The sequence below is a fragment of the Gopherus flavomarginatus genome, chromosome 11 (assembly GCF_025201925.1).
Source record: "Gopherus flavomarginatus isolate rGopFla2 chromosome 11, rGopFla2.mat.asm, whole genome shotgun sequence".
Taxonomy (NCBI): Eukaryota; Metazoa; Chordata; order Testudines; family Testudinidae; genus Gopherus; species Gopherus flavomarginatus.
In genome coordinates, this window is record NC_066627.1 from 52,439,486 (window position 1) to 52,463,399 (window position 23,914).

At 62.2% G+C, this 23,914-nt stretch overlaps 1 protein-coding gene across 1 annotated transcript; it reads right to left on the bottom strand.

The window, feature by feature from the left end:
* Window positions 1-48: 48 nt before the first annotated feature.
* PLTP (phospholipid transfer protein) lies at window positions 49-23,618 on the bottom strand. The gene is made up of 16 exons (XM_050917729.1): window positions 23,489-23,618; window positions 20,681-20,802; window positions 20,198-20,297; window positions 19,747-19,875; window positions 18,938-19,093; window positions 18,766-18,829; window positions 13,687-13,750; window positions 13,224-13,315; window positions 12,855-13,025; window positions 12,353-12,412; window positions 11,979-12,143; window positions 11,718-11,785; window positions 11,548-11,590; window positions 1,423-1,486; window positions 1,271-1,347; window positions 49-1,035 (listed from the first exon to the last, which is right to left on the bottom strand). The coding sequence occupies exons 2-16, from the start codon at window positions 20,787-20,789 to the stop codon at window positions 871-873; spliced, it is 1,527 nt and encodes a 508-aa protein (XP_050773686.1). The 5' UTR covers window positions 20,790-20,802; window positions 23,489-23,618; the 3' UTR covers window positions 49-870.
* Between the last annotated feature and the right edge of the window lie 296 nt (window positions 23,619-23,914).

Consider the following 23,914-nt stretch of genomic DNA (forward strand, 5'->3'; position numbering starts at 1 on the left):
GTGCCAGGGCTGGGACCCAGGGGGTTAGGGAGCTCCCATGAGCTAAGGGTATGAGTAGGGGAAAGAATGGGAGCTTCCCAGGGGCTGGAGGAGACCTTCATCTCTTCCCCTCTACCCCCCCTTTCCCCTTGCTGTCTGGGCCTCACCTCTACCCCAGCCTGGCTCTGTGCTCCCCAGAGGCAACTAAACCTTGTCCTGCCCCTAGTGCTGGGCAGTGCAGTGCAAGCCGCTGAGCAGCTCTGAGGGCCCCAGCGTGAAAGGGGTAGCCTGGGCCAGGGCAATGCTATTCCAGCTAGGTGGGAGGGAGCAGCTAGGCACCTAGTGCTCACTGCCCAGAGGTAAGAGCTGGGAGGGGGTGGTAGTAGGGGCTAGCTCCAGAGGCTGAGGGGTGTCAGGCAAGAGGCCCTGGGTTCACAAGAACACCTCCCTCTGGAATCTCTGCAAGCTACCCTGCCAATGCAGCTATGCTCCAGGGTGTCCTTGGGGCCAGCATGGAGCTGAGCCGGGGGGAGCTCTCAGGACTGGAGACCCAGATTTCCCTAATCGGGGGTGGGGAGGCTTGGTTACTGCAAGGGCTGTTTCTGCTGCTGTGGCATGCAGGTGCACCACGTGTCCCCAAGCTCCCTCTAGACCCAGTGCCTGGGCCCCCATCAGCTGCATGGGCAGGGGGAACAGTCTCTGACAGCTGCTGGAAAAGGCTCCTCAGCCAGTGATGCCCAGACTGCCCAGGCAGTGTCTAACTGTGTTTATTAGTGTCACAGTGCAGCTGCTGCCATGCCTCCCGGAGCAGCTACATCCATGGGCCAGTTGTGGGTTGCAGGAGCTGGCTCCTGCCATCTCCCTGGCACAGGCTGAGCAGGCAGCTGCTTCCTAGCTCAGGGTGGCCTGGGGCTCCGTAGTGTTAAAGGAACTCAGCAGGGAAGAGTTAGAGCCAGGGGGTGCTGTTTCTGGGCTGGGCTGGGCAGGCTGGTATTTCTCAATCACCTCCCGAAGTCCCTTGGAGAAATGGAGATCTGCCCCCACCGTGATGAATCCCTGCAGAGTGCAAAGGGAAGCTGTGTTAGCCCAGCAGGGGCCTTATCTCTGCTGGCCTCCCCCAAATCATCCCTGAGCCAAAGTCATAGGGGCCCAGCACTGTGACACCTCAGTGCCTGGACTTGGCTGGCTGGGGGTGGGGTGGGTGCAGAGAGCTCAGGGTAGAGCTGTGGGGCCCTGAGCTCTGCATAGTAACTGGGGCAGGTGCTGAGCCCCTCCTATGAGGCACACGTACCATGTGGCTGGTGACCACCTCCTTGGTGAAGTCCATGCCCTCAGGCAGGGGGATCGGGACGCCCTTCTTTGTCCTCTCTGCAAAAAAGAAAAGGGAGTCTGAGAGAGTCCTGGGTCCGGGGCCCAGCCCGTTCCTGCAGCCCAGGTCCCTACCATTAAGGATGGGCATGATCATCAGTTGCAGCAGTGTCTTCAGGGGGGTTTGCAATGGGAACAGCTGGGGGAGAGAGGAAGAAGTGTTAGAGCTGTGGTGGGCCCCAGGGCTATCCCTACATGCACTGCCCCCCCATGTCCCGGGAAGGGCCAGCTGGTTTAGACTGAGTGTTGATAGACTTTAAGGTCAGAAGGGACCATTATGATCATCTAGTCTGACCTGCACAACACAGGCCACAGAATCTCACCCACCCACTCCTGTAACAAACCCCTAACCTATGTCTGAGTTACTGAAGTCTGAAAATTGTGGTTTAAAGAACTGAAGGTACAGAGAATCCTCCAGCAAGTGACCTGTGCCCCACGCTGCAGAGGAAGGGGAAAAACTTCCAGGGCCTCTGCCAATCTGCCCTGGAGGAAAATTCCTTCCCAACCCCGAATATGGCGATCAGTTAAACCCTGAGCATGTGGGCAAGACTCACCAGCCAGCACTCAGGAAAGAATTGTCTGTACTAACTCAGATCCCAACCCATCTAACATCCCATCACAGACCACTGAGCATACATACTTGCTGATAATCAAAGGTCAATTGCCAAAATTAGGCTATCCCATCATACCATCCCTTCCATAAACTTATCAAGCTTAGTCTTAAAGCCAGATATGTTTTTTGGAAGGCTGTTCCAGAATTTCACTCCTCTAATGGTTAGAAACTTCCATCTAATTTCAAGTCTAAACTTCCTAATGTCCAGTTTATATCCATTTGTTCTTGTGTCCACATTGGTACTAAGCTTAAATAATTCCTCTCCCTCTCTGATATTAATCTCTCTGATATATTTATCAAGAGCCATCACATCTCCCCTCAGCCTTCTTTTGGTTAGGCTAAACAAGCTAAGCTCTTTCAGTCTCCTTTTCCATTCCTCGGATCATCCTAGTAGCCCTTCTCTGTACCTGTTCCAGTTTAAATTCATCCTTCTTAAACATGGGAGACCAGAACTGCACACAGTATTCCAGATGAGGTCTCACCAGTGCCTTGTATAACGGTGCTAACACCTTCTTATCTTTGCTGGAAATACCTCACCTGATGCATCCCAAGACTGCATTCGCTTTTTTAACGGCCGTATCACATTGGTGGCTCATAGTCATCCTGTGATCAACCAATACTACAAGGACCTTCTCCTCCTCTGTTACTTCCAACTGATGTGTCCCCAATTTATAACCACAATTCTTATTAATCCCTAAATGCATGACCTTGCACTTTTCACTATTAAATTTCATCCTATTACTATTACTCCAGTTTACAAGGTCATCCAGATCTTCCTGTAGGATATCCCGGTCCTTCTCTGTGTTAGCAATACCTCCCAGCTTTGTGTCATCCGCAAACTTTATTAGCACATTCCCACTTTTTGTGCCAAGGTCAGTAATAAAAAGATTAAATAAGATTGGTCCCAAAACTGATTCCTGAGGAACTCCACTAGTAACCTCCTTCCAGCCTGACAGTTCACCCTTCAGTACGACCCGTTGGAGTCTCCCCTTTAACCAGTTCCTTATCCACCTTTCAATTTTCATATTGATCCCCATCTTTTCCAATTTAGCTAATTCTTCCCCATGTGGAACCGTATCAAATGCCTTACTGAAATCGAGGTAAATTAGATCCACTGCGTTCCCTTTGTCTAAAAAAATCTGTTACCCTCTCAAAGGAGGAGATCAGGTTGGTTTGGCACAATCTACCTTTAATAAAACCATGTATTTTGTCCCAATTACCATTGACCTCAATGTCCTTAACTACTTTCTCCTTCAATTTTTTTTTCCAAGACCTTACATACTACAGATGTCAAACTAACAGGCCTATAGTTACGCGGATCACTTTTTTCCTTTTCCTTAAAAATGTTAGCAATTCTCTAGTCGTATGGTACAACCCAAGTTTACTGATTCATTAAATAGGCTTGCAATTTCATGTGCCAGTTCCTTTAATATTCTTGGATGAAGATTATCTGGGCCCCCCGATTTAGTCCCATTAAGCTGTTCGAGTTTGGCTTCTACCTCGGATGTGGTAATATCTAGTTCCATAGCCTCATTCCCATTTGTCATCCTACCATTATCCCTAAGCTCCTCATTAAAGACTGAGGCAAAGTATTTGTTTAGATATTGGGCCATGCCTAGATTATCCTTAACCTCCACTCCATCCTCAGTGTTTAGCGGTCCCAAGCCAAGTCTCCACAAGGGGAGGCATTTCTAGGAGTGCCCAGATTTTGGATATGGCTACACTTGCAGCGCTTTGACGTGTGAGTGTGGTTGCAGCACCAGCACTGGGAGGGAGCTCTCCCAGCGCTGCACGTACTCCACAGCCTCTGCGGGCGTAGAGAGCTCTCCCAGCGCTGCACATACTCCACAGCCTCTACGGGCGTAGAGAGCTCTCCCAGCGCTGCACGTACTCCACATCCTCTACGGGCGTAGAGAGCTCTCCCAGCGCTGCACGTACTCCACATCCTCTACGGGCGTAGAGAGCTCTCCCAGCGCTGCACGTACTCCAAGCCTCTACGGGCGTAGAGAGCTCTCCCAGCGCTGCACGTACTCCAAGCCTCTACGGGCGTAGAGAGCTCTCCCAGCGCTGCACGTACACCACAGCCTCTGTGGGCGTAGAGAGCTCTCCCAGCGCTGCACGTACTCCACATCCTCTACGGGCGTAGAGAGCTCTCCCAGCGCTGCACGTACTCCAAGCCTCTACGGGCGTAGAGAGCTCTCCCAGCGCTGCACGTACTCCAAGCCTCTACGGGCGTAGAGAGCTCTCCCAGCGCTGCACGTACTCCAAGCCTCTACGGGCGTAGAGAGCTCTCCCAGCGCTGCACGTACTCCAAGCCTCTACGGGCGTAGAGAGCTCTCCCAGCGCTGCACGTACGCCACAGCCTCTACGGGCGTAGAGAGCTCTCCCAGCGCTGCACGTACGCCACAGCCTCTGCGGGCGTAGAGAGCTCTCCCAGCGCTGCACGTACGCCACAGCCTCTGCGGGCGTAGAGAGCTCTCCCAGCGCTGCACGTACTCCAAGCCTCTGCGGGCGTAGAGAGCTCTCCCAGCGCTGCACGTACTCCACAGTCTCTGCGGGCGTAGAGAGCTCTCCCAGCGCTGCACATACTCCAAGCCTCTACGGGCGCAGAGAGCTCTCCCAGTGCTGCACGTACTCCCCATCCTCTACGGTCGCAGAGAGCTCTCCCAGCGCTGCACGTACTCCACAGTCTCTGCGGGCGTAGAGAGCTCTCCCAGCGCTGCACGTACTCCCCATCCTCTAAAGGTGCAGAGAGCTCTCCCAGTGTTGCACGGACTCCCCAGCCTCTACGGGCGTAGAGAGCTCTCCCAGCGCTGCACGTACTCCACAGCCTCTACGGGTGTAGCTTGCAGCGCGGGGAGCCGCGCTCCCAGTGCTGTGGCACTGTTTACACTGAGGCTTTCCAGCGCTGTATCTTGCTGCGCTTGGGGGTTTTTTTTCACACCCCTGAGCGCGAAGGTTGCAGCGCTGTGAAGCACCAGTGTAGCCAAGGCCCTAGTCCCAGAGGAGAATCTAACAATTGCTCAGGCCATGGCTACACTAGAGAGTTGCAGCACTGGTGAGGGGGTTACAGTGCTGCGACTTAGGATGTGGCCACACTTGCAAAGCATGGCCAGCGCTGCAACTCCCTGATTGCAGCGCTGGCTGTACACCCGGTCGAGCCTCGGGTGTAGGGATTCCAGCGCTGGTGATCCAGCGCTGGTCAGCAAGTGTGGACGCCCACCAGCGCTTTTATTGACCTCCGGGGTATAAGGAGGTATCCCAGAATTCCTGTCCACAACAAACCGGAAGAAAGGGAGAGCTTGGAGTTCAGCCAAACTGCTTATTTAAAAAACAAACACAGCTCCTGTTTGCTGAGCGAGCGGAGGCAGGCAGGGGAATTACTTTGGAATGTTCACAGCTGTTTGCTTGAAGAGAGAAACAGCACGCTCACACGGCGGGGGAGGGGGGGGGAGTCCATGTTGAGCAGATGCTTATCTGGTCTGACGGCTATTTAGGAGTGCATAATTTGCATTTAGTGAATGAGAGAGGGGTGGGGGAAGGGGATCAGAACTTTTAAAATGATTGAAGGTAGGCACAGTCCTTAGAACTTGCAAGGCAGGGAGCTGAGAACAGTGTCAACTCCAAAAATCCACTCACTCTGTCTCCTCCACGCTCCCTGTCACACTCCACTCCACCCCCCTCTTTTGAAAAGCACATTGCAGCCACTTGAATGCTGGGATAGCTGCCCACAATGCACCACTCCCAACAGCGCTGCAAGTGCTGCAAATGTGGCCACACTGCAGCACTGGTAGCTGTCAGTGTGGCCACACTGCAGCGCTGGCCCTACACAGCTGTAACTACCAGCGCTGCAGAACTGTAAGTGTAGCCATGGCCTCTGAGTAAGTTCTTTTTCTCTCCTGCTGCTAATAGCTCACCTTACCTGATCACTCTCCTTCTAGTGTGTATGGCAACACCCATTGTTTCATGTTCTCTGTGTATATTGTGACAAAGTTCCTCCTCTACCTTGGTGGGTCCTGCGCTTATTGGCAGATTTGCTCATCTCAGTGATCTTCCTCTCTGGTGGAACCTCCAGTCTGGGTCAACTCCTTCTGTATCTGGTTAGGCAGTTTAGGAGGAACCCGGGCCCACCCTCTACTCTGGGTTCCAGCCCAGGGCCCTGTGGACTGCAGCTGTCTATAGTGCCTCTTGTAACAGCTGCATGACAGCTACACTCCCTGGGCTACTTCCCCATGGCCTCCTCCAAACACCTTCTTTATCCTCACCCCAGGACCTTCCTCCTGGTGTCTGATAACACTTGTACTCCTCAGTCCTCCAGCAGCACACCCTCTCACTCTTGGCTCCTTGTGCCTCTTGCTCCCAGCTCCTCACACAAATCTCACTAACTGGGAGGCTTTTAACTAGTTCCAACCAGCCCTTGATTGGCTGCAGGTGTCCCAATCAATGTAGCTCTCTCCACTGCCTTCTAAAAAGATCTTAGTTTGCCCCAGGTGCCTTAATTAACCTGGAGCAACTGCCATTTGGTTACCAGGGTCCTTTTGGCATCCAGAGGGGGTGGGCGGACCCACAGGTCTGGGACACCAAGTAATTACGGGGGACAACTAATGAAAAAACAGGATTGGGAGTGAAGTTATAGGCTAAACGAAGGGAACCTGATGAGGACACCAAGCAGAGAATCCCGGACAACGCCCACTGCTCCTCGAAGGCGTCAAGAGAGCCAGTGGACGCCGCCCAGAGGAACACTGCCCGGATGTGTGAACAGACGGAGGAACGGAAATAGGCCCTACAGTTGCAGGAAATCCCGTCGGCCAACCTCCCCTCCCTGGTGTTGTAGATGGCCGGTTTGGCCAGGGCCAAGAGGAGGTTGAGAAGGAGATCCCGTGACTTTGTGGGGCCACGGATGGGGAGCGTATAGATAAACAGGTGAGGGGAAAAGTGCAACCAAAAACAGAAGAAAATATTAAAGAGGAGCCGGAACAGGGGCTGCAATCTGGCACACTCCAAATAAATGTGCACCAAGGTCTCCTTCTCACCACAGAAAGGGCAGGTGCTAGGGACGGGTGAACTGCGCCAAGTACACACCCGTGCTCACGGCCCCATGAAGGAGCCGCCAACCGATATCCCCGGTGGGCCTCGGGACCAGGGCAGAGTACAAGCTGGCCCACAGGGGCTTCTCACCCTCGAGAGGTGGTAGGAGGTCCTGCCGTTTGGTATCGGGGTGGGACGTGAATGTGAGGTAGTGAAGGGTATGGAGCATGAGCGTGTACAGATGTTTCCGTGGCGCGGTCTGGAACAGAACCGGCTGCAGATCATGCAGCCGGCTGGCAGTGAAAGGGTGAGGGTGCCAATTGGGTCCACGGGGCCCGGGGTGGAGGATGGGCGGGGCGTGCCCTCCCGCAGGACCCGGTGGAGATAGGCCCAAGCAGCAGGCAGTAAAGCGGCCTCCACCTCCTGGAGTATGCGCTGGGGAGTATGAGGTCTGGAGAGCCCCATGCGCTGAGCGAGTGTCAGGGGATCCAGCCAGTCACCCCGCTCGTAGTCCAGGAGGTCTCCGACCCTGGTGACTCCCGCCAAGACCAGCGTCTGGTGCACCGCGGGGGACTCCACCACCTGCGCACGGAGCTGGGGATTGTGTAGCAGGGGCTCCGCTTGGTTACCAGGGTACTAGGGATCTGTTTAGCCTGGGGCTAAACATACCCGTTCCTCAGTACTTTACTGTAGCCATCTGGCCTTGCCCCATCACAATACATATATATCTTCCTACTGTATTGTCCACTCCATGCATCTGATGAAGTGGGCTGTAGCCCACGAAAGCTTATGCCCAAATAAATGTGTTAGTCTCTAAGGTGCCACAGGGACTCCTGTCCTTTTCATACTCATCATGTCATTCAATTTACTATCGGGGGGGAGGGGCTCGAAGAAACCCATTCCCGTAGCATTTACCTTCAGAAAGGGGAATTACACGAAAGGGAGGCAGCGAGTTAATGGAAATTAAAAGTAACAGTGGGGAGTGAAATAGCTGCAAGCTGCATGGAAACTCCATAACAGAGGTTCTTCTTCGAGTGATTGCTCCAAATTAAAAAAACAATAAGAGGACCAAATATGGCACCTGGCTAAAGAGAGGCAGGGGGCTAGAGCTAAAAAGGCAGCCTTTCACAATTAGAAGTCAGATTCTCCTGAGGAACAGAAACTCCGGCACGTCACGTGTAAAATCTAATTAGGCAGGGCAAAAAAGACTTTGAGGAGGAACAAGCAAAAGCTGCACAAAGCTAACAGCTCAGGACATGAGAAACAGGAAGCTGCCAAGCAGCCGCTGGACGATCCAGGGCCTGAGGAAGCACTCAAGGAAGACATGTCTGTTGCGGAGAAATTAAATGAATTCTTTGCTGCAGAGAACGTTAGGAGATCTTTTTTCTAGGAGTCCCAGCTTGAGGTGTCCAGAGAGGAGCTTTTGGGACATATTTTTAAATTAAACGTCACTGGGACTGGTTGGGATTCACCCACGAATTCTGAAGGAAACTGCAGAACTACTGACTGTGCTATGCAACGTGTTGCTTAATTCAGCCTCTGTACCCCTAGGCACCGACTTCTCCGCTTTCCTGGGGGTGCTCAGCCCCCTGCCCCCGGCTCTGCCTCCATGCTACCCCTTCCATGGGGCCCAGGGCCGCCCAGAGGGGGGGGCAAGAGGGGCAATTTGCCCCAGGCCCCGGGCTCCGCAGGGGCCCCCACGAGAGTTTTTCGGGGGCCCTGGAGCAGGGTCCTTCACTTGCTCCGGGGAGCCCGGAAAACTCTTGCGGGGCCAGGCCCCAGAGCTTCTTCCGCTCCCGGTCTTTGCCGGCGGGGGGGTCCTTCAGCTCCGGGGGGAAGGACCCCCCACCAGCAAATTACCGCCGAAGCGGGACCTGCCTCCGAAGTGCAACCCGGTCTTCGGCGGTAATTCAGCGGTGGGGGAGGGGGGGCCCTTTCCGTTCCGGGACCCGCCGCCGAAGTGCCCCGAAGACCCGCGGCAGGTGTCCCCCGCCGCCAAATTACCCCCGAAGAGCGGGCTGCACTTCGGCAGCGGGTCCCGCTTCGGTGGTAATTCGCCGGCGGAGGGCCCCCGCCACGGGTCTTCGGGGCACTTCGGCGGTGGGTCCCGGAACGGAAGGGCCCCCCGCCGCCGAACAGGGACGGCTCTAGACATTTCACAGCGCGGGGGGCGCCCTGCCGCTTGCCGGTCCCGCAGCTCCGGTGGACCTCCCGCAGGCATGGCTGCAGATGCTCCACCGGAGCCGCAGGACCAGCGGACCCTCCCCACCTCTTCCCTGCCCCCATTCCAACTCCTTCCCCAAATCCCTGCCCCAGCCCCACCTCCTCCCCTGAGCCTGCCACATTCCCACTCCTACCCCTCCCTCCCAGAGCATGCTAACACTGCCAGACAGCTGTTTGGCGGGAGTCAGGCGGAGGAGCCGGGAGACGGTGCGCTCAGGGGAGGAGGTGGGGCAGGGGAGCTTGGCTGCCCATGGGTGCTCCAACCCCCAAGCACTCACGGAGTCAGTGTCTATGTCTGTACCAGATGGTTGGTGGATAGATAATTTTCTTTAAAAGGCTCCAGTGGGTAATTCTGGCAGTTACATGCCGGTGACCCTAATTTCAGTACCAGGCAAACTGGTTGAAGCTACAGTAAAGAACAGAATTAGCAGCCACATAAATTAATGCAATATGTTGAAGAGGCCACGGCTTTTGTACACGTCTCCCCCATCCATTAGAATTCTTTGAGGGGTCCACAAATGTGGACAAGGGTGATCCAGTGGATATAATGTACATGGACTTTCTGAAAGCCTTTGACAAGGTCCCTCACCAAAGGCTCTTAAGCAAAGTGAGCTGTCACGGGATAAGAGGGAAGGTTCTCTCAGGGACTGGTAACTGGTTAAAAGACAGGAAACAAAGGGTAGGAATAAATGGTCAGTTTTCACAGGAGAGAGAGGTAAGGGAAAGTGAAACTAAACCCCGCAGCGCGACAGAGGGGAAAGGGCTGGCAAATGTGCCACTTCCAAATGCTGCCCCCCACCGGTGGCACTGTGCCAACGCGGGGAGCCAGCCCTGATCCCCAGGGAGATCCTCACCTGCTCCTTGGGAGAGCCCAGCTCTGGCCTCCTTGCCCCTGGGTCCCCCCCAGAGAGCAAAGTACTCAGAGCCTGGGAACATTTACAGACCCTGCGAGTTGGGGGCATTCTCAGGCTCCTCCTTGCTCACAAGTTCCCCTGGGCCAGAAGGGACCATTGTGATCATCTCCTCTGACCCCCCTGTATTAATTCTAATGAACAATGCCACATGACGCAGGATTCATTTTTGAAAGTTTATAATAAGGGATGCTCCGGGGGGAAAGGGAGATGGGGGACACAAGGTGGGACACAAGGTGGAAGTTTTGCCTAGGGTGCAAAATATCCTTGCACTGGCCCTGGGGGGAGGTCTAGGCTGGATATTAGGAAGCACTATTTCACTAGGAGGGTGGTGAAGCACTGGAATGGGTTCCCTAGGGAGGTGGTGGAATCTCCTTCCTTTGAGGTTTTTAAGGTCAGGCTTGACAAAGCCTGGCTGGGATGATTTAGTTGGGGATTGGTCCTGCTTTGAGCAGGGGGTTGGACTACATGACCTCCTAAGGTCCCTTCCAACCCTGAGATTCTATGGTTCTATGACTGGGACTGTTCAGCTCGGAAAAGAGACAACTAAGGGGGGATATGACTGAGATCTTTAAAATGGTGACTGGGGTGGAGAAAGTGACTAGAACGCATTATTTATCCCTTCACATAACGCAAGAACCAGGGCTCACCCCGTGAAATTACTAGGCAGTGGGTTTAAAACACACACAAGGAAGTTCCACATCGCACAATCAGCCTGTGGAACTCGTTGCCAGGGGATGTTGTTAAGGCCAAATTATAACTGGGTTCAGAAAAGAACTGGATAAGTTCCTGGAGGAAAGATCCATCAGCGGCTTTTAGCCCAGATTGTCGGGGATGCAGCCCCAGGCTCTGGGTGTCCCTAGGCCTCTGACTGCCAGATGGGACAGATCGCTTAGTAATTGCCTGTTCTGCTCGTTCCCTGACGCTGGCCACTGGGCCAGGCGGACTGTTCTTGTGCCCTTTGTGGTCGGCCTGGGTAGTAAGTTTGCTGGGCCGAGGCCCGCGTTGGGGTCAGGGCACAAAGCAGAGCAGTTAGGGCCAAGCAAGGGCAGCTGTAGGCCTTGGGCTGGGGGTTCTTTTTTTAAGTGAGAGCCCCCCCATCTCTTCCACACACTGCCTCACTTTAGGCACCATCCCCCCTGACCTGGACATTTCCCCACTCCCCTCTTCTTTCCCTTCACCACCGCAGGGGCCTCCCATTGCTCTCCCCAAATCCCTTGGTGGAATTTCCCTGGGGGGTGGGGGAGAGAAGAGCTGGTCCTCTGCGGCTGTGCCACAAGGCCAGGGGCTTCCCATCTGGGAGCTGCACAAAGGGCAGCTGGAAGGGAGGGGCTCAGATCTCAGCTCCTGCCAGCCCAGTTCTGCTGGATCGGGCCCATCTGTTTGATGCCCTGGGCTCTCTGCAGCCCGCGCTGCCCCACTCACCGCGAGGGACTCCAGTGCCGACTGCTTGGAGTAGATACGGAACCTGTCCAGACGGGAGAGAGAGCACTGTGAACACAGCTCCAAGCTCCAGCCCTGGGACGGCTCTGCAGTCTGCCTTGGGACACTGCCCAGACGCCCCAGTGAGGGGCTCCCAGGGGCAGGGGAGTTACCTTCTCAGATCCAATTGCACCTGCAGTGCTTTCCCTCGCAATGACACCTTGGCACTCAGCTTGGCATCCTGGAGGGGAGACAAGGCCACAGCCCCATTAATGCCTACTCCACCGAGCAGACAGCCCTGCCCCATGCCACCCTGCCGTTCTGTAGCGGCAGCTTCACTGCTGGCCATGGGCTCATGGGACCAGGTTCTGCACAACTGCACAAACTGTAACAGGTGGGGCCGGGCTCCCTGCTGTGCCCGGGGAGCAGCTCACCATGGTCATGCTGGAAAGCTGGATGGCGGGGTGGTCGACGGGCACCAGGGAGATGTTAAGGACAGCAACAACCGAGACGGAGATGCCCGAGGGCTTGATTGTCCAGAGTGGAGGTGTCAACACCTGCAGCACCAGCTTCAGGGGCGCGTCCACCACAGCGGGGCTCTGCCAGAAGAGAGCAGGGTCAGGGAAGCAGGGGGCAGGCAGCACAGGGCTGAGCCAGGGCCCTGAAGGCAGCTGGCCTTTCTCACTAGCAGCTCCACTGCCATCCTCCTAGGGCCCTGGCTCACACTGGCCCCCTAGCCCAAGGAGCTGCACCTCCTCCACGGAAATGGCCTCCTCCCAAGGTCGCCCGCCCCGCGGCCACCACTCACCAGCATGATGATGCTTCCGAGGAACGAGGCTCTTAGCAAAACCTCCAGATCCTTGGGCACCTGAAACAACACGCAATCGTCCTGGGTAAAGAGATTGCCCGCGGTGCACTGCTGTTATCCTGCGCCTCCCCGCATCCGCACGCCCAGTGCCCCTGCCTCTATCCCCCTCTGCACGCCCCCTCCCTCTCCCTTCTGCACACCCACCACCCCTGTCCCTCCCTCCATCTGCATGCCCCTCCCCCTCTGCCCACCCACCACCCCTGCCCCTCCCCCATCTGCATGCCCCTCTCCCCTCTGCACTCCCAGCACCTCTGCCCCCCCATCTGCATGCCCAGCACCCCTGCCCCTCCCCCATCTGTCTTCCTAGTGTCCCTGCCCCTCCCGCATCTGCATGTCCCTCCCCCTCTCCACACCCAGCACCCCTGCCCCTCCCCCCATCTGTACTCCTAATGTCCCTGCCCCTCCTCCCCCTCTGCACGCCCAGCACCCCGTCCCTCCTCACCTCCTCCCCTGCAATCTCCTTGCTCAGCACCCCCGCCCGGTAGTAGGCGTCCATGGCAGAGTTGAAGAAGTACTCGGAGAAAGCCACGTAGACCATGCGCTCCGTCTCCTTGATCACTGGTGCCACCGCCTGGTTCACCAGCGTCTCGTTCCACTGATAGTAAAACATGCCCTGGGCAGCACAGAGCTAGTGAGTCCCGGCCCCCACCCCAGCCCCACAGAACAGGCTCCCCGGGGCACTTGGCCATTGCAGCCCCGGGGCTGGAGCCCGGCGTCCCCACATATGGTATCAGTGCGCACCCCAGAGCCAGGGCATCACAGGACGTGGCTCCCTCAGCCACGCTGGAGCCCCTCCCCAACACCCCATTACCTTGAAGTCCAGATCGAGGGTGTCGGGGGAGACGACGGGGTTGCTGAGGAGGGAGTAATCGATGCTGATGTGCTCATCCACCGGGCTGCGCACTGTGCCCAAGGAAAGCAGGGTCAGTTGCCCGGCGAGACCTGAGCTCGGCCCAGCCAGGCTGACACCCCCTCCGCCCCGTCTCTGGGCCCCTTCAGTCTTGCCCCCAGCTTCCCAAGCAGAGCAGCCGCTGGGCCCCAGCCTGTTCCCACGGCTGCAGCCCACTGCCCCCCCAGCGTGCACCTCCCCCCCCACAGCGTGCACCCCCCACCCCCACCCACCAGCGTGCACCTGCCCCCCCCCCCCAGTGTGCACCTGCCCCCGCCCAGCACGGCAGCACACTACAGTTCTGTGCCCAGGCCCAGGCGGAGCCGTGCCCAAGTCTGGTCTCGTCAGCCCAAGCCCCATCGCAGCCACAGGGACGCGGACTCACCCGACACAGTGCCCAGCAGCGAGTTCAGCTGCACAAGCCCCGCGTAGTGCAGCGCCGGGCAGATCTGAAACAGACACCACAGGCTGGGTCGGGGTCGGCGAGACGGGAGCCCCGGCACACATGCAGGGAGCAAGATCTAGCCTGACGGGAGTCCCTGCAGCCTCCCTGGAAGCTTCTCCCTCTCCCGGGTCCCAGCCGCTGGCCCCCATGGGAATCGGGAACATCCTGCCCGTGGCGTCAGGAGCTGCTCATCCTCTGGTGTCAAAGCCACAGCACAGGGCAGGGCTCGCCGCTGCCCCCCAGCACTCCGTGCCCTGAGCAGGATGGAGCGAAAGGACCAGCTCCTCCCAGGCACTGTGCAATGGCGTGCTCTGCCTGCAGCCCACAGCCCTGACCCACAGCCCCCATCCACCCCACCTGCCCCTGCTCTGCCTGCAGCCCACAGCCGTGACCCACAGCCCCCATCCACCCCACCTGCCCCTGCTCTGCCTGCGCCCCACAGCCCTGACCCACAGCCCCCATCCACCCCGCCTGCCCCTGCTCTGCCTGCGCCCCACAGCCCTGACCCACAGCCCCCATCCACCCCGCCTGCCCCTGCTCTGCCTGCACCCCACAGCCCTGACCCACAGCCCCCATCCACCCCGCCTGCCCCTGCTCTGCCTGCAGCCCACAGCCATGACCCACAGCCCCCATCCACCCCACCTGCCCCTGCTCTGCCTGCAGCCCACAGCCATGACCCACAGCCCCCATCCACCCCACCTGCCCCTGCTCTGCCTGCGCCCCACAGCCCTGACCCACAGCCCCCATCCACCCCGCCTGCCCCTGCTCTGCCTGCGCTCCACAGCCCTGACCCACAGCCCCCATCCACCCCACCTGCCCCTGCTCTGCCTGCACCCCACAGCCCTCATCCACCCCGCCTGCCCCTGCTCTGCCTGCAGCCCACAGCCGTGACCCACAGCCCCCATCCACCCCACCTGCCCCTGCTCTGCCTGCGCCCCACAGCCCTGACCCACAGCCCCATCCACCCTGCCTGCCCCTGCTCTGCCTGCACCCCACAGCCCTGACCCACAGCCCCCATCCACCCTGCCTGCCCCTGCTCTGCCTGCACCCCACAGCCCTGACCCACAGCCCCCATCCACCCCACCTGCCCCTGCTCTGCCTGCAGCCCACAGCCGTGACCCACAGCCCCCATCCACCCCACCTGCCCCTGCTCTGCCTGCGCCCCACAGCCCTGACCCACAGCCCCCATCCACCCCACCTGCCCCTGCTCTGCCTGCGCCCCACAGCCCTGACCCACAGCCCCCATCCACCCCGCCTGCCCCTGCTCTGCCTGCGCCCCACAGCCCTGACCCACAGCCCCCATCCACCCCACCTGCCCCTGCTCTGCCTGCGCCCCACAGCCCTGACCCACAGCCCCCATCCACCCGCCTGCCCCTGCTCTGCCTGCGCCCCACAGCCCTGACCCACAGCCCCCATCCACCCCGCCTGCCCCTGCTCTGCCTGCGCCCCACAGCCCTGACCCACAGCCCCCATCCACCCCGCCTGCCCCTGCTCTGCCTGCACCCCACAGCCCTGACCCACAGCCCCCATCCACCCCGCCTGCCCCTGCTCTGCCTGCGCCCCACAGCCCTGACCCACAGCCCCCATCCACCCTGCCTGCCCCTGCTCTGCCTGCACCCCACAGCCCTGACCCACAGCCCCCATCCACCCCGCCTGCCCCTGCTCTGCCTGCACCCCACAGCCCCCATCCACCCCGCCTGCCCCTGCTCTGCCTGCGCCCCACAGCCCTGACCCACAGCCCCCATCCACCCCGCCTGCCCCTGCTCTGCCTGCGCCCCACAGCCCTGACCCACAGCCCCCATCCACCCCGCCTGCCCCTGCTCTGCCTGCACCCCACAGCCCCCATCCACCCCGCCTGCCCCTGCTCTGCCTGCAGCCCACAGCCGTGACCCACAGCCCCCATCCACCCCACCTGCCCCTGCTCTGCCTGCGCCCCACAGCCCTGACCCACAGCCCCCATCCCCCCCGCCTGCCCCTGCTCTGCCTGCGCCCCACAGCCCTGACCCACAGCCCCCATCCACCCTGCCTGCCCCTGCTCTGCCTGCGCCCCACAGCCCCCATCCACCCCGCCTGCCCCTGCTCTGCCTGCACCCCACAGCCCTGACCCACAGCCCCCATCCACCCCACCTGCCCCTGCTCTGCCTGCACCCCACAGCCCCCATCCACCCCGCCTGCCCCTGCTCTGCCTGCAGCCCACAGCCCTGACCCACAGCCCCCATCCACCCCACCTGCCCCTGCTCTGCCTGCAGCCCACAGCCCTGACCCACAGCCCCCATCCACCCCACCTGCCCCTGCTCTGCCTGCAGCCCACAGCCCTGACCCACAGCCCCCATCCACCCCACCTGCCCCTGCTCTGCCTGCAGCCCACAGCCGTGACCCACAGCCCCCATCCACCCCACCTGCCCCTGCTCTGCCTGCGCCCCACAGCCCTGACCCACAGCCCCCATCCACCCCGCCTGCCCCTGCTCTGCCTGCGCCCCACAGCCCTGACCCACAGCCCCCATCCACCCCGCCTGCCCCTGCTCTGCCTGCGCCCCACAGCCCTGACCCACAGCCCCCATCCACCCCGCCTCCCCTGCTCTGCCTGCGCCCCACAGCCCTGACCCACAGCCCCCATCCACCCTGCCTGCCCCTGCTCTGCCTGCGCCCCACAGCCCTGACCCACAGCCCCCATCCACCCCGCCTGCCCCTGCTCTGCCTGCACCCCACAGCCCTCATCCACCCCGCCTGCCCCTGCTCTGCCTGCGCCCCACAGCCCTGACCCACAGCCCCCATCCACCCCGCCTGCCCCTGCTCTGCCTGCGCCCCACAGCCCTGACCCACAGCCCCCATCCACCCCACCTGCCCCTGCTCTGCCTGCAGCCCACAGCCATGACCCACAGCCCCCATCCACCCCGCCTGCCCCTGCTCTGCCTGCGCCCCACAGCCCTGACCCACAGCCCCCATCCACCCCGCCTGCCCCTGCTCTGCCTGCAGCCCACAGCCATGACCCACAGCCCCCATCCACCCCACCTGCCCCTGCTCTGCCTGCACCCCACAGCCCTGACCCACAGCCCCCATCCACCCCACCTGCCCCTGCTCTGCCTGCACCCCACCGCCCTGACCCACAGCCCCCATCCACCCCGCCTGCCCCTGCTCTGCCTGCACCCCACAGCCCTCATCCACCCCGCCTGCCCCTGCTCTGCCTGCGCCCCACAGCCCTGACCCACAGCCCCCATCCACCCCGCCTGCCCCTGCTCTGCCTGCAGCCCACAGCCATGACACACAGCCCCCATCCACCCCACCTGCCCCTGCTCTGCCTGCGCCCCACAGCCCTGACCCACAGCCCCCATCCACCCCGCCTGCCCCTGCTCTGCCTGCACCCCACAGCCCTGACCCACAGCCCCCATCCACCCTGCCTGCCCCTGCTCTGCCTGCGCCCCACAGCCCTGACCCACAGCCCCCATCCACCCCGCCTGCCCCTGCTCTGCCTGCGCTCCACAGCCCTAACCCACAGCCCCCATCCACCCCGCCTGCCCCTGCTCTGCCTGCGCTCCACAGCCCTGACCCACAGCCCCCATCCACCCCGCCTGCCCCTGCTCTGCCTGCGCCCCACAGCCCTGACCCACAGCCCCCATCCACCCCACCTGCCCCTGCTCTGCCTGCAGCCCACAGCCATGACCCACAGCCCCCATCCACCCCACCTGCCCCTGCTCTGCCTGCGCCCCACAGCCCTGACCCACAGCCCCCATCCACCCCGCCTGCCCCTGCTCTGCCTGCGCCCCACAGCCCTGACCCACAGCCCCCATCCACCCCACCTGCCCCTGCTCTGCCTGCAGCCCACAGCCATGACCCACAGCCCCCATCCACCCCACCTGCCCCTGCTCTGCCTGCACCCCACAGCCCTGACTCACAGCCCCCATCCACCCCACCTGCCCCTGCTCTGCCTGCACCCCACAGCCCTGACCCACAGCCCCCATCCACCCCGCCTGCCCCTGCTCTGCCTGCACCCCACAGCCCTCATCCACCCCGCCTGCCCCTGCTCTGCCTGCGCCCCACAGCCCTGACCCACAGCCCCCATCCACCCCGCCTGCCCCTGCTCTGCCTGCAGCCCACAGCCATGACCCACAGCCCCCATCCACCCCACCTGCCCCTGCTCTGCCTGCGCCCCACAGCCCTGACCCACAGCCTCCATCCACCCCGCCTGCCCCTGCTCTGCCTGCGCCCCACAGCCCTGACCCACAGCCCCCATCCACCCCGCCTGCCCCTGCTCTGCCTGCGCCCCACAGCCCTGACCCACAGCCCCCATCCACCCCGCCTGCCCCTGCTCTGCCTGCGCCCCACAGCCCTGACCCACAGCCCCCATCCACCCCGCCTGCCCCTGCTCTGCCTGCGCCCCACAGCCCTGACCCACAGCCCCCATCCACCCCGCCTGCCCCTGCTCTGCCTGCGCCCCACAGCCCTGACCCACAGCCCCCATCTCCCCCACCTGCCCCCCCTCTGCCTGTGCCCCACAGCCCTGACCCACAGCCCCCATCCACCCCGCCTGCCCCTGCTCTGCCTGCGCCCCACAGCCCTGACCCACAGCCCCCATCCACCCTGCCTGCCCCTGCTCTGCCTGCGCCCCACAGCCCTGACCCGCAGCCCCCATCTCCCCCACCTGCCCCCCCTCTGCCTGTGCCCCACAGCCCTGACCCACAGCCCCCATCCACTCCGCCTGCCCCTGCTGTGCCTGCGCCCCACAGCCCTGACCCGCAGCCCCCATCCCCCCCGCCTGCTTCTGCTCTGCCTGCGCCCCACCACCTTGACCTGCAAACCCCTTCCACCCTGCCTGTGCCCCACAACCCTGACCCACAGCCCCTTTTGCCTCGCCTGCCCCCGCTCCGCCTGCACCCCACAACCCTGACCTGCAGTTCATGATTTGGGGCTGGGGGCTGCGAGGGGGAAGTGCCCTCAGCTGATACCATTCCCTGCCTGCTCAGCCCCCACTGTTTGAGCCCTGCCCCCAGCCCAAGGGGGATGTCTCTGCCCACAGCGTACCTGCCGGTTGACAAGGAAGCGTATTCCTGTGGTGATGAAGGTAGACAGGAATTCATAGACCTTCCTGTGGAGAGAGTCACAGTCCTCAAAGCCCTGCCCTCCTGCTAGGGGAGCAGAGAGCCTCCTGGGGGGCGCTGGGGCTGCCGAGCGGTGCTCAGGGGCAGGGCGGTACCTGAGTGTGCCCGTGAAGCCAGTCTGCAGCCTGGCAATGGAGGCATTGCAGGCCACGCTCGAGATCTTGAGGCGCCCGGCATCGTCCATGGACAGCTTCAGCAGGGTGCCGATGTTGACGCCTTCGGCAGAGGCGTTGATGGAGCCAATATCGTAGCTGGGACGCAAACGGTTAAAACAGGTGAGCAGCACCCAAGCAAACGGACATCTCCCAGCGGAGCCCCCGCCCCAGAGCCTGTGTGGGGCTGAGAAAGCCAGGGGGGGGCGGGGGCTGGCCCAGCCAGAGCCCAGAGCTGGGGATGTCAGAGTGAGCGTCTGAGCCCAGCGAGGGGGAGGCCTGACCGCCGCTGGGCCCAGGACCGGACCCCACACTGGGCGGGAGCAGAGGGGCCTGACCTCGCCCTGGGGAGGGAGAGGGGCCCAACCCCAGGCTGGGGAGGGGGAAGGGGAAGGGCCCGACCCCAGGCTGTGGGGGAGTGGAGGGGGAGGGGCCTGACCCAGCATTGGGGGGGCGGAGGGAGAGGGCCCCAACCCCGTGCTGGGGAGGAGGGGGAGGGGCCCAACCCCAGGCTGGGGGGGAGGGGCCCAACCCCAGGCTGGGGGGGAGGGGAGGGGAGGGCCCTGACCCAGCGTTGGGGGGCAGCGGAGGGGGAGGGCCCTGACCCAGCGTTGGGGGGCAGCGGAGGGGGAGGGCCCTGACCCTGCGCTGGGGGGCAGCGGAGGGGGAGGGCCCTGACCCTGCGCTGGGGGGCAGCGGAGGGGGAAGGCCCTGACCCTGCGCTGGGGGGCAGCGGAGGGGGGGGGGCTCACAAGAACCAGTAGAGTATCTGGCGCCGGAAGCGCAGGCTGATGGAGGCGTTGTTGATGTTGAAGGCGAGGTGCTGCGGGGGCTGGAAGTGCAGGCTGGAGAGCGCCAGCTGCAGGTCTGTCACCTTCACCCTGCGGGGGCACGGGCAGCATCAGGCCCACGCCCCCGCCCAGCATCTCTAGCTCGGCTTCTCACATCACAGTCACTGCAATGGGAGAGGCCCCTGCACCCCTGGGTGGCATCATGCCCTAAGGCCTGGCTCTTCAGGGCTGCACCCAGCCCAGGGCTACCAGCCCCTCCTTGGGACCCTCCCTCTGCCCACCCCCCAAGCCACCCCCCCGCCAGCTCCTTGTCCCTTTGCACATGCTGCTGTCTCGGGCACTCCAGCCCCCACCTGCCCCCATCATTGCTGGTGAAGCGGTGCCCAGAGCCCTGCCCCCGGCCCCCACTTACCCACTGATGTTGTACTGGAACTGCCCTTCCTTCCCATGCAGGTCGGGGATGCTGATGTGCTCCAGCTCCTGCTCCACAAAGCGCAGCCCTTCCTGCTTCACTGCGAAAGAACAGCCCTGCTCTCTGCCCCGGCCTTGGCTCCACAGGGAGGAAAGGAGGCTGGGGCCCTTCCCCCCACTCCACCCCTCAGCCCCAGGGCACTGGCCAGGCAGGTCCTTTTCCTGGCAACCCGGATGCATGTAAACAGCACAGATTTGTCCCAGCCCCAGCCCCAGCCCTAGCAGGCTCCCCAGGGAGGGTGGGCTAAGGACAGCGGAACATCCCACTCCACCCCGCTGGCTCAGCACCAGCAGCAGGGAGCATCCTGCTATGGGGAACCCCAGAACAGTGGGCACGCCCTGGTCTGCTGCCCCTGGGGGTACTGCGCCAGCAGCTTGTGGTTCCTGAGCAGGCCAATGGACTCCAGCTCCGCCCGCTCCTTACCCAGCTCCAGGCCCTTGGAGGTGATCCGGATCTTGCACCCAGGGGCAGCAGCTCTCCCTGCAGTGACCAGCCAGGGCAGCATCAGGAGCAGGAGGCTGCGCAGAGCCATGGCACGTCTCTTCCTGGAGGAGAGCAGGCTTGTTGAGACCAGCTGAGCAGGCAGCCGGACACCATTCTCAGCCGCCACATCACTGTGCCTTCCCGCTGGTCGGAGATGCCAGTACACCCGGCTCCCCAGTGGGCGCAGACAGCCGGGGTGACAGAGGCCTCCTACCATCCCTTGCAAACTGACTCTCGCCCAGGACCCTGGCCCCTGGGAGCCCCCCAAGCGCTGTGGTTCCCTCCCCCAGCAGGAAGCCTTGGCCAGAGCCCCCAGGCATCCTGCCCAGATGCTCCCTCAGTGGCACTCTGTGACTGGTCCCCCTTCCTCCCAGGCAGGTCACTTGGCTTCCTGGGGCTGGCCCCCCATCCCCCCCTCGGCCCCCAGTGCCAGCTCGCCAGGGCTCTCCCAATGTGTGCCCCAAAGAGGGGCCCGGAGAGGGACAAGGGCAGTCGCTGTGGGGCGGAGTGTGCCAGCTGCCCCAGGGGGCCCAGCCGAGCCAGCTGCCATGGGGGGGGGGGGTAGTGCTGTTACTGAAACCGACCCCCCACCCCGCCCTGCGCCGCGGTTCCCGGCCCTGGTGCAGCTCCCGAATCCCGGGCACGGGGCAGCGGGGCCAGGGCGCCTGGGGTCCCGGCTCTGGGCTCTGGCAGGACGAGCCGCATTCAGCCGCTGCTCCGGGCTCCCGGCCATCTGTGCGGGGCAGGGGCTCAGCTCGCCAGCCCCTTCCCCGCCGCGGGGCCTGATGCTGCGCCCCCCTCCCTGGCCTCGCGCCTGCAGCGGGGAGGGGTGGAATCTGTGTCCAGCCCGCACCCCTCGCACACACCCCCCGCGGCCTGGCCCGTCGCCCACACTTGTCTCTGTCCCCAAGGGAACTGTTGCTGGGCTCGGAGCACAAAATAAACGACTGGTTGCAGCCAGCTTCCTGCAGCAGTGCTGGGAGGGCCACGGGCACCCCAAGAGGGGGAGGGGGTGATGGGCACCCCACAGGGGGCCATGGGCATGCCCAGACCAAGGGGGATGGGCAGCCCCAGAGGGGGTGATTGGCACCCCACAGAGGGCTATGGGCATGTCCAGACCAAGGAGAGGAGGGGATGGGCACCCCCAGAGGGGGGAGGGGATGATTGGCACCCCACAGGGGGCCATGGGCATGCCCAGACCGATATGGGGAGGCGATGGGCACCCCCAGAGGGGGTCCTGCTCTACGCACAGGTGTCCTGGATGCAATTGAATCAAGTTAGAAGTGGAGCAGAGAGGGTGGGTTCCGCCCACTCATGCCACCCAATCCACATACAGCGCAATGCGAGGGGCTGCGCATTGCGCTGTATGTATCTGGGTTAGATCAGGACTGCGAGGAGCAGCCTGGAGCTTTGCCTGGCCAGAGCTTCGCCCACTCTGGTCAGAGTGCCCCCACTCCTCCTTCCCTGACCAAGCCGGCCCATCACCCGCCTCCCCCTTGCTGCCTCACGTGCTCTGCCTTTAATGCCAGCGGATTTGGGCAGATTGACATTCTTTGAAATCCCCGGTCCCTCTGGGGGCCGATTATCCGCAGCTGCGACAAGCCAGAGTTGTGTCACCCCCTCCCCCCAGGCACTGTAGGCAGGTCGGTTGTTCTTCCACCAGAGCCGCCAGGTCCAGGACTCCCTCCCCAGCCCCTGCACCCAGACGTGCTCTGGAAAGCAAATCAGCCTCAGCGCTCAGCGGCACTAGCCAGCCTGCCTGGGGCTGGGGCAGGGGCAGGGGCAGGGGCAGGGGCAGGGCCCCCTGTCCCGTAGCGCTGGGCACGCTCCGAAAGCAGAGACAGGGCGGGCGGAGCTGGCTGAGCTTGGTCCCCGGGCACAGCTCTGCATAACCCCTCTCCACGCCCGCGAGCAGCAGCCAGTCCACGCACCTGCTCAGGAATCGGCAGGATTCAGCACACGCCATGGCAAGCAGGACACTGCTGCAGCCGTGGGTGCTATCGCCAGCCCCGGCCCCGGCCCGGCCCCGGCCGGGCTGGCCACCGGCAGCAGGGCAGAGAGATCCATCCCCTGCCCCGGCCCCCGGCCCTGGCCGGGCTGGCCACCGGCAGCAGGGCAGAGAGATCCATCCCCTGCCCCGGCCCCCGGCCCCGGCCGGGCTGGCCACCGGCAGCAGGGCAGAGAGATCCATCCCCTGCCCCGGCCCCCGGCCCCGGCCCGGCTGGCCACCGGCAGCAGGGCAGAGAGATCCATCCCCTCCCCCGGCCCCCTCACAGCCTCCCCCCCTCACTCCAACCCGCACCCGCAGCCAGCGCTCACAACCTCAGCTCTCCAGTGAGGCATCCCCCCATCCAGCCGGACACCCCCAGCAGCACAGCCACCCTGTGCACACGGCGCCTTCCACCAACACCCCCAGCTGCCCCCTCCTGGGTTGTAACAGGAGCAGGGGCCTTTTCATGCAGCAGAACTAGCTAGCACCGGCCCTCTGGGCTCCCTGCAGGCCCCGTACGGGGACCCCCCCTCTAGCGGGGCCCTCTCCCGCCTCTCTCTCTCCCTGGCCTCTACAGCTTCTCCTGGGCTCGGGCCATGGAAAGAACTTGGGGGCACCCCCCAGAGACAGCCGCTCTTCCCTGTCTGGTTGCAAAGGCACTTTCCTTCCCTGGGCCAGGGCTGCCTGTGCTTGGCCCGTCTGTGGGGGCCGGGGGATTTGCCTGGCTGCACGATACCAGCTGAAATCCTTGTACTTACAGCGCCCTGGGGTTATTGTTCCTGGCTCTCCCTCCCGGGGCTGGGAGGCTGAATCACGTGGAGGGAGGCAGGGCAGAAGAGAACCACTGGCTCCAACAGTTTCTCAGGGGCTGGCTGCGCTTCCCCTTCCTTTATATATCCCCCTCTTCGCCACTCCTCATGAGCCCGGGGCTGGGAGGAGACAGGGGGCTGGGAGGCAGCGAGAGGATGCAGGTCTTAGGCATGCCAAGAGCAGACTCTGCAAAGCCAGTTTCCCCTGTCCAGGGCACAAAGTGCCTGGGCTCACAGACATCAGCTGTCTGAGCTGCACATGCAGCCACCTGCCCTGCTCCTTGGCGCACACAATTGCTCAGCGTGTGCATGCAGTGGCCGTGGGCATGTGTGCAAACCAAAGCAGCACTTGGCCTGCTGTGGTGGAGGGGGCAT

Bases quoted from the DNA above. Each gene is read 5' to 3' on its own strand.
- PLTP (XM_050917729.1), bottom strand. From the start codon at position 20,789: ATGGCTCTGCGCAGCCTCCTGCTCCTGATGCTGCCCTGGCTGGTCACT. The intron at 19,876-20,197 runs GTAAGTGGGGGC...GTGCCCCCGCAG, and splicing joins TTCCAGTACAACATCAGTGG to GGTGAAGGTGACAGACCTGC. The intron at 13,316-13,686 runs GTGAGTCCGCGT...CCTTGGGCACAG, and splicing joins GCTGCTGGGCACTGTGTCGG to TGCGCAGCCCGGTGGATGAG.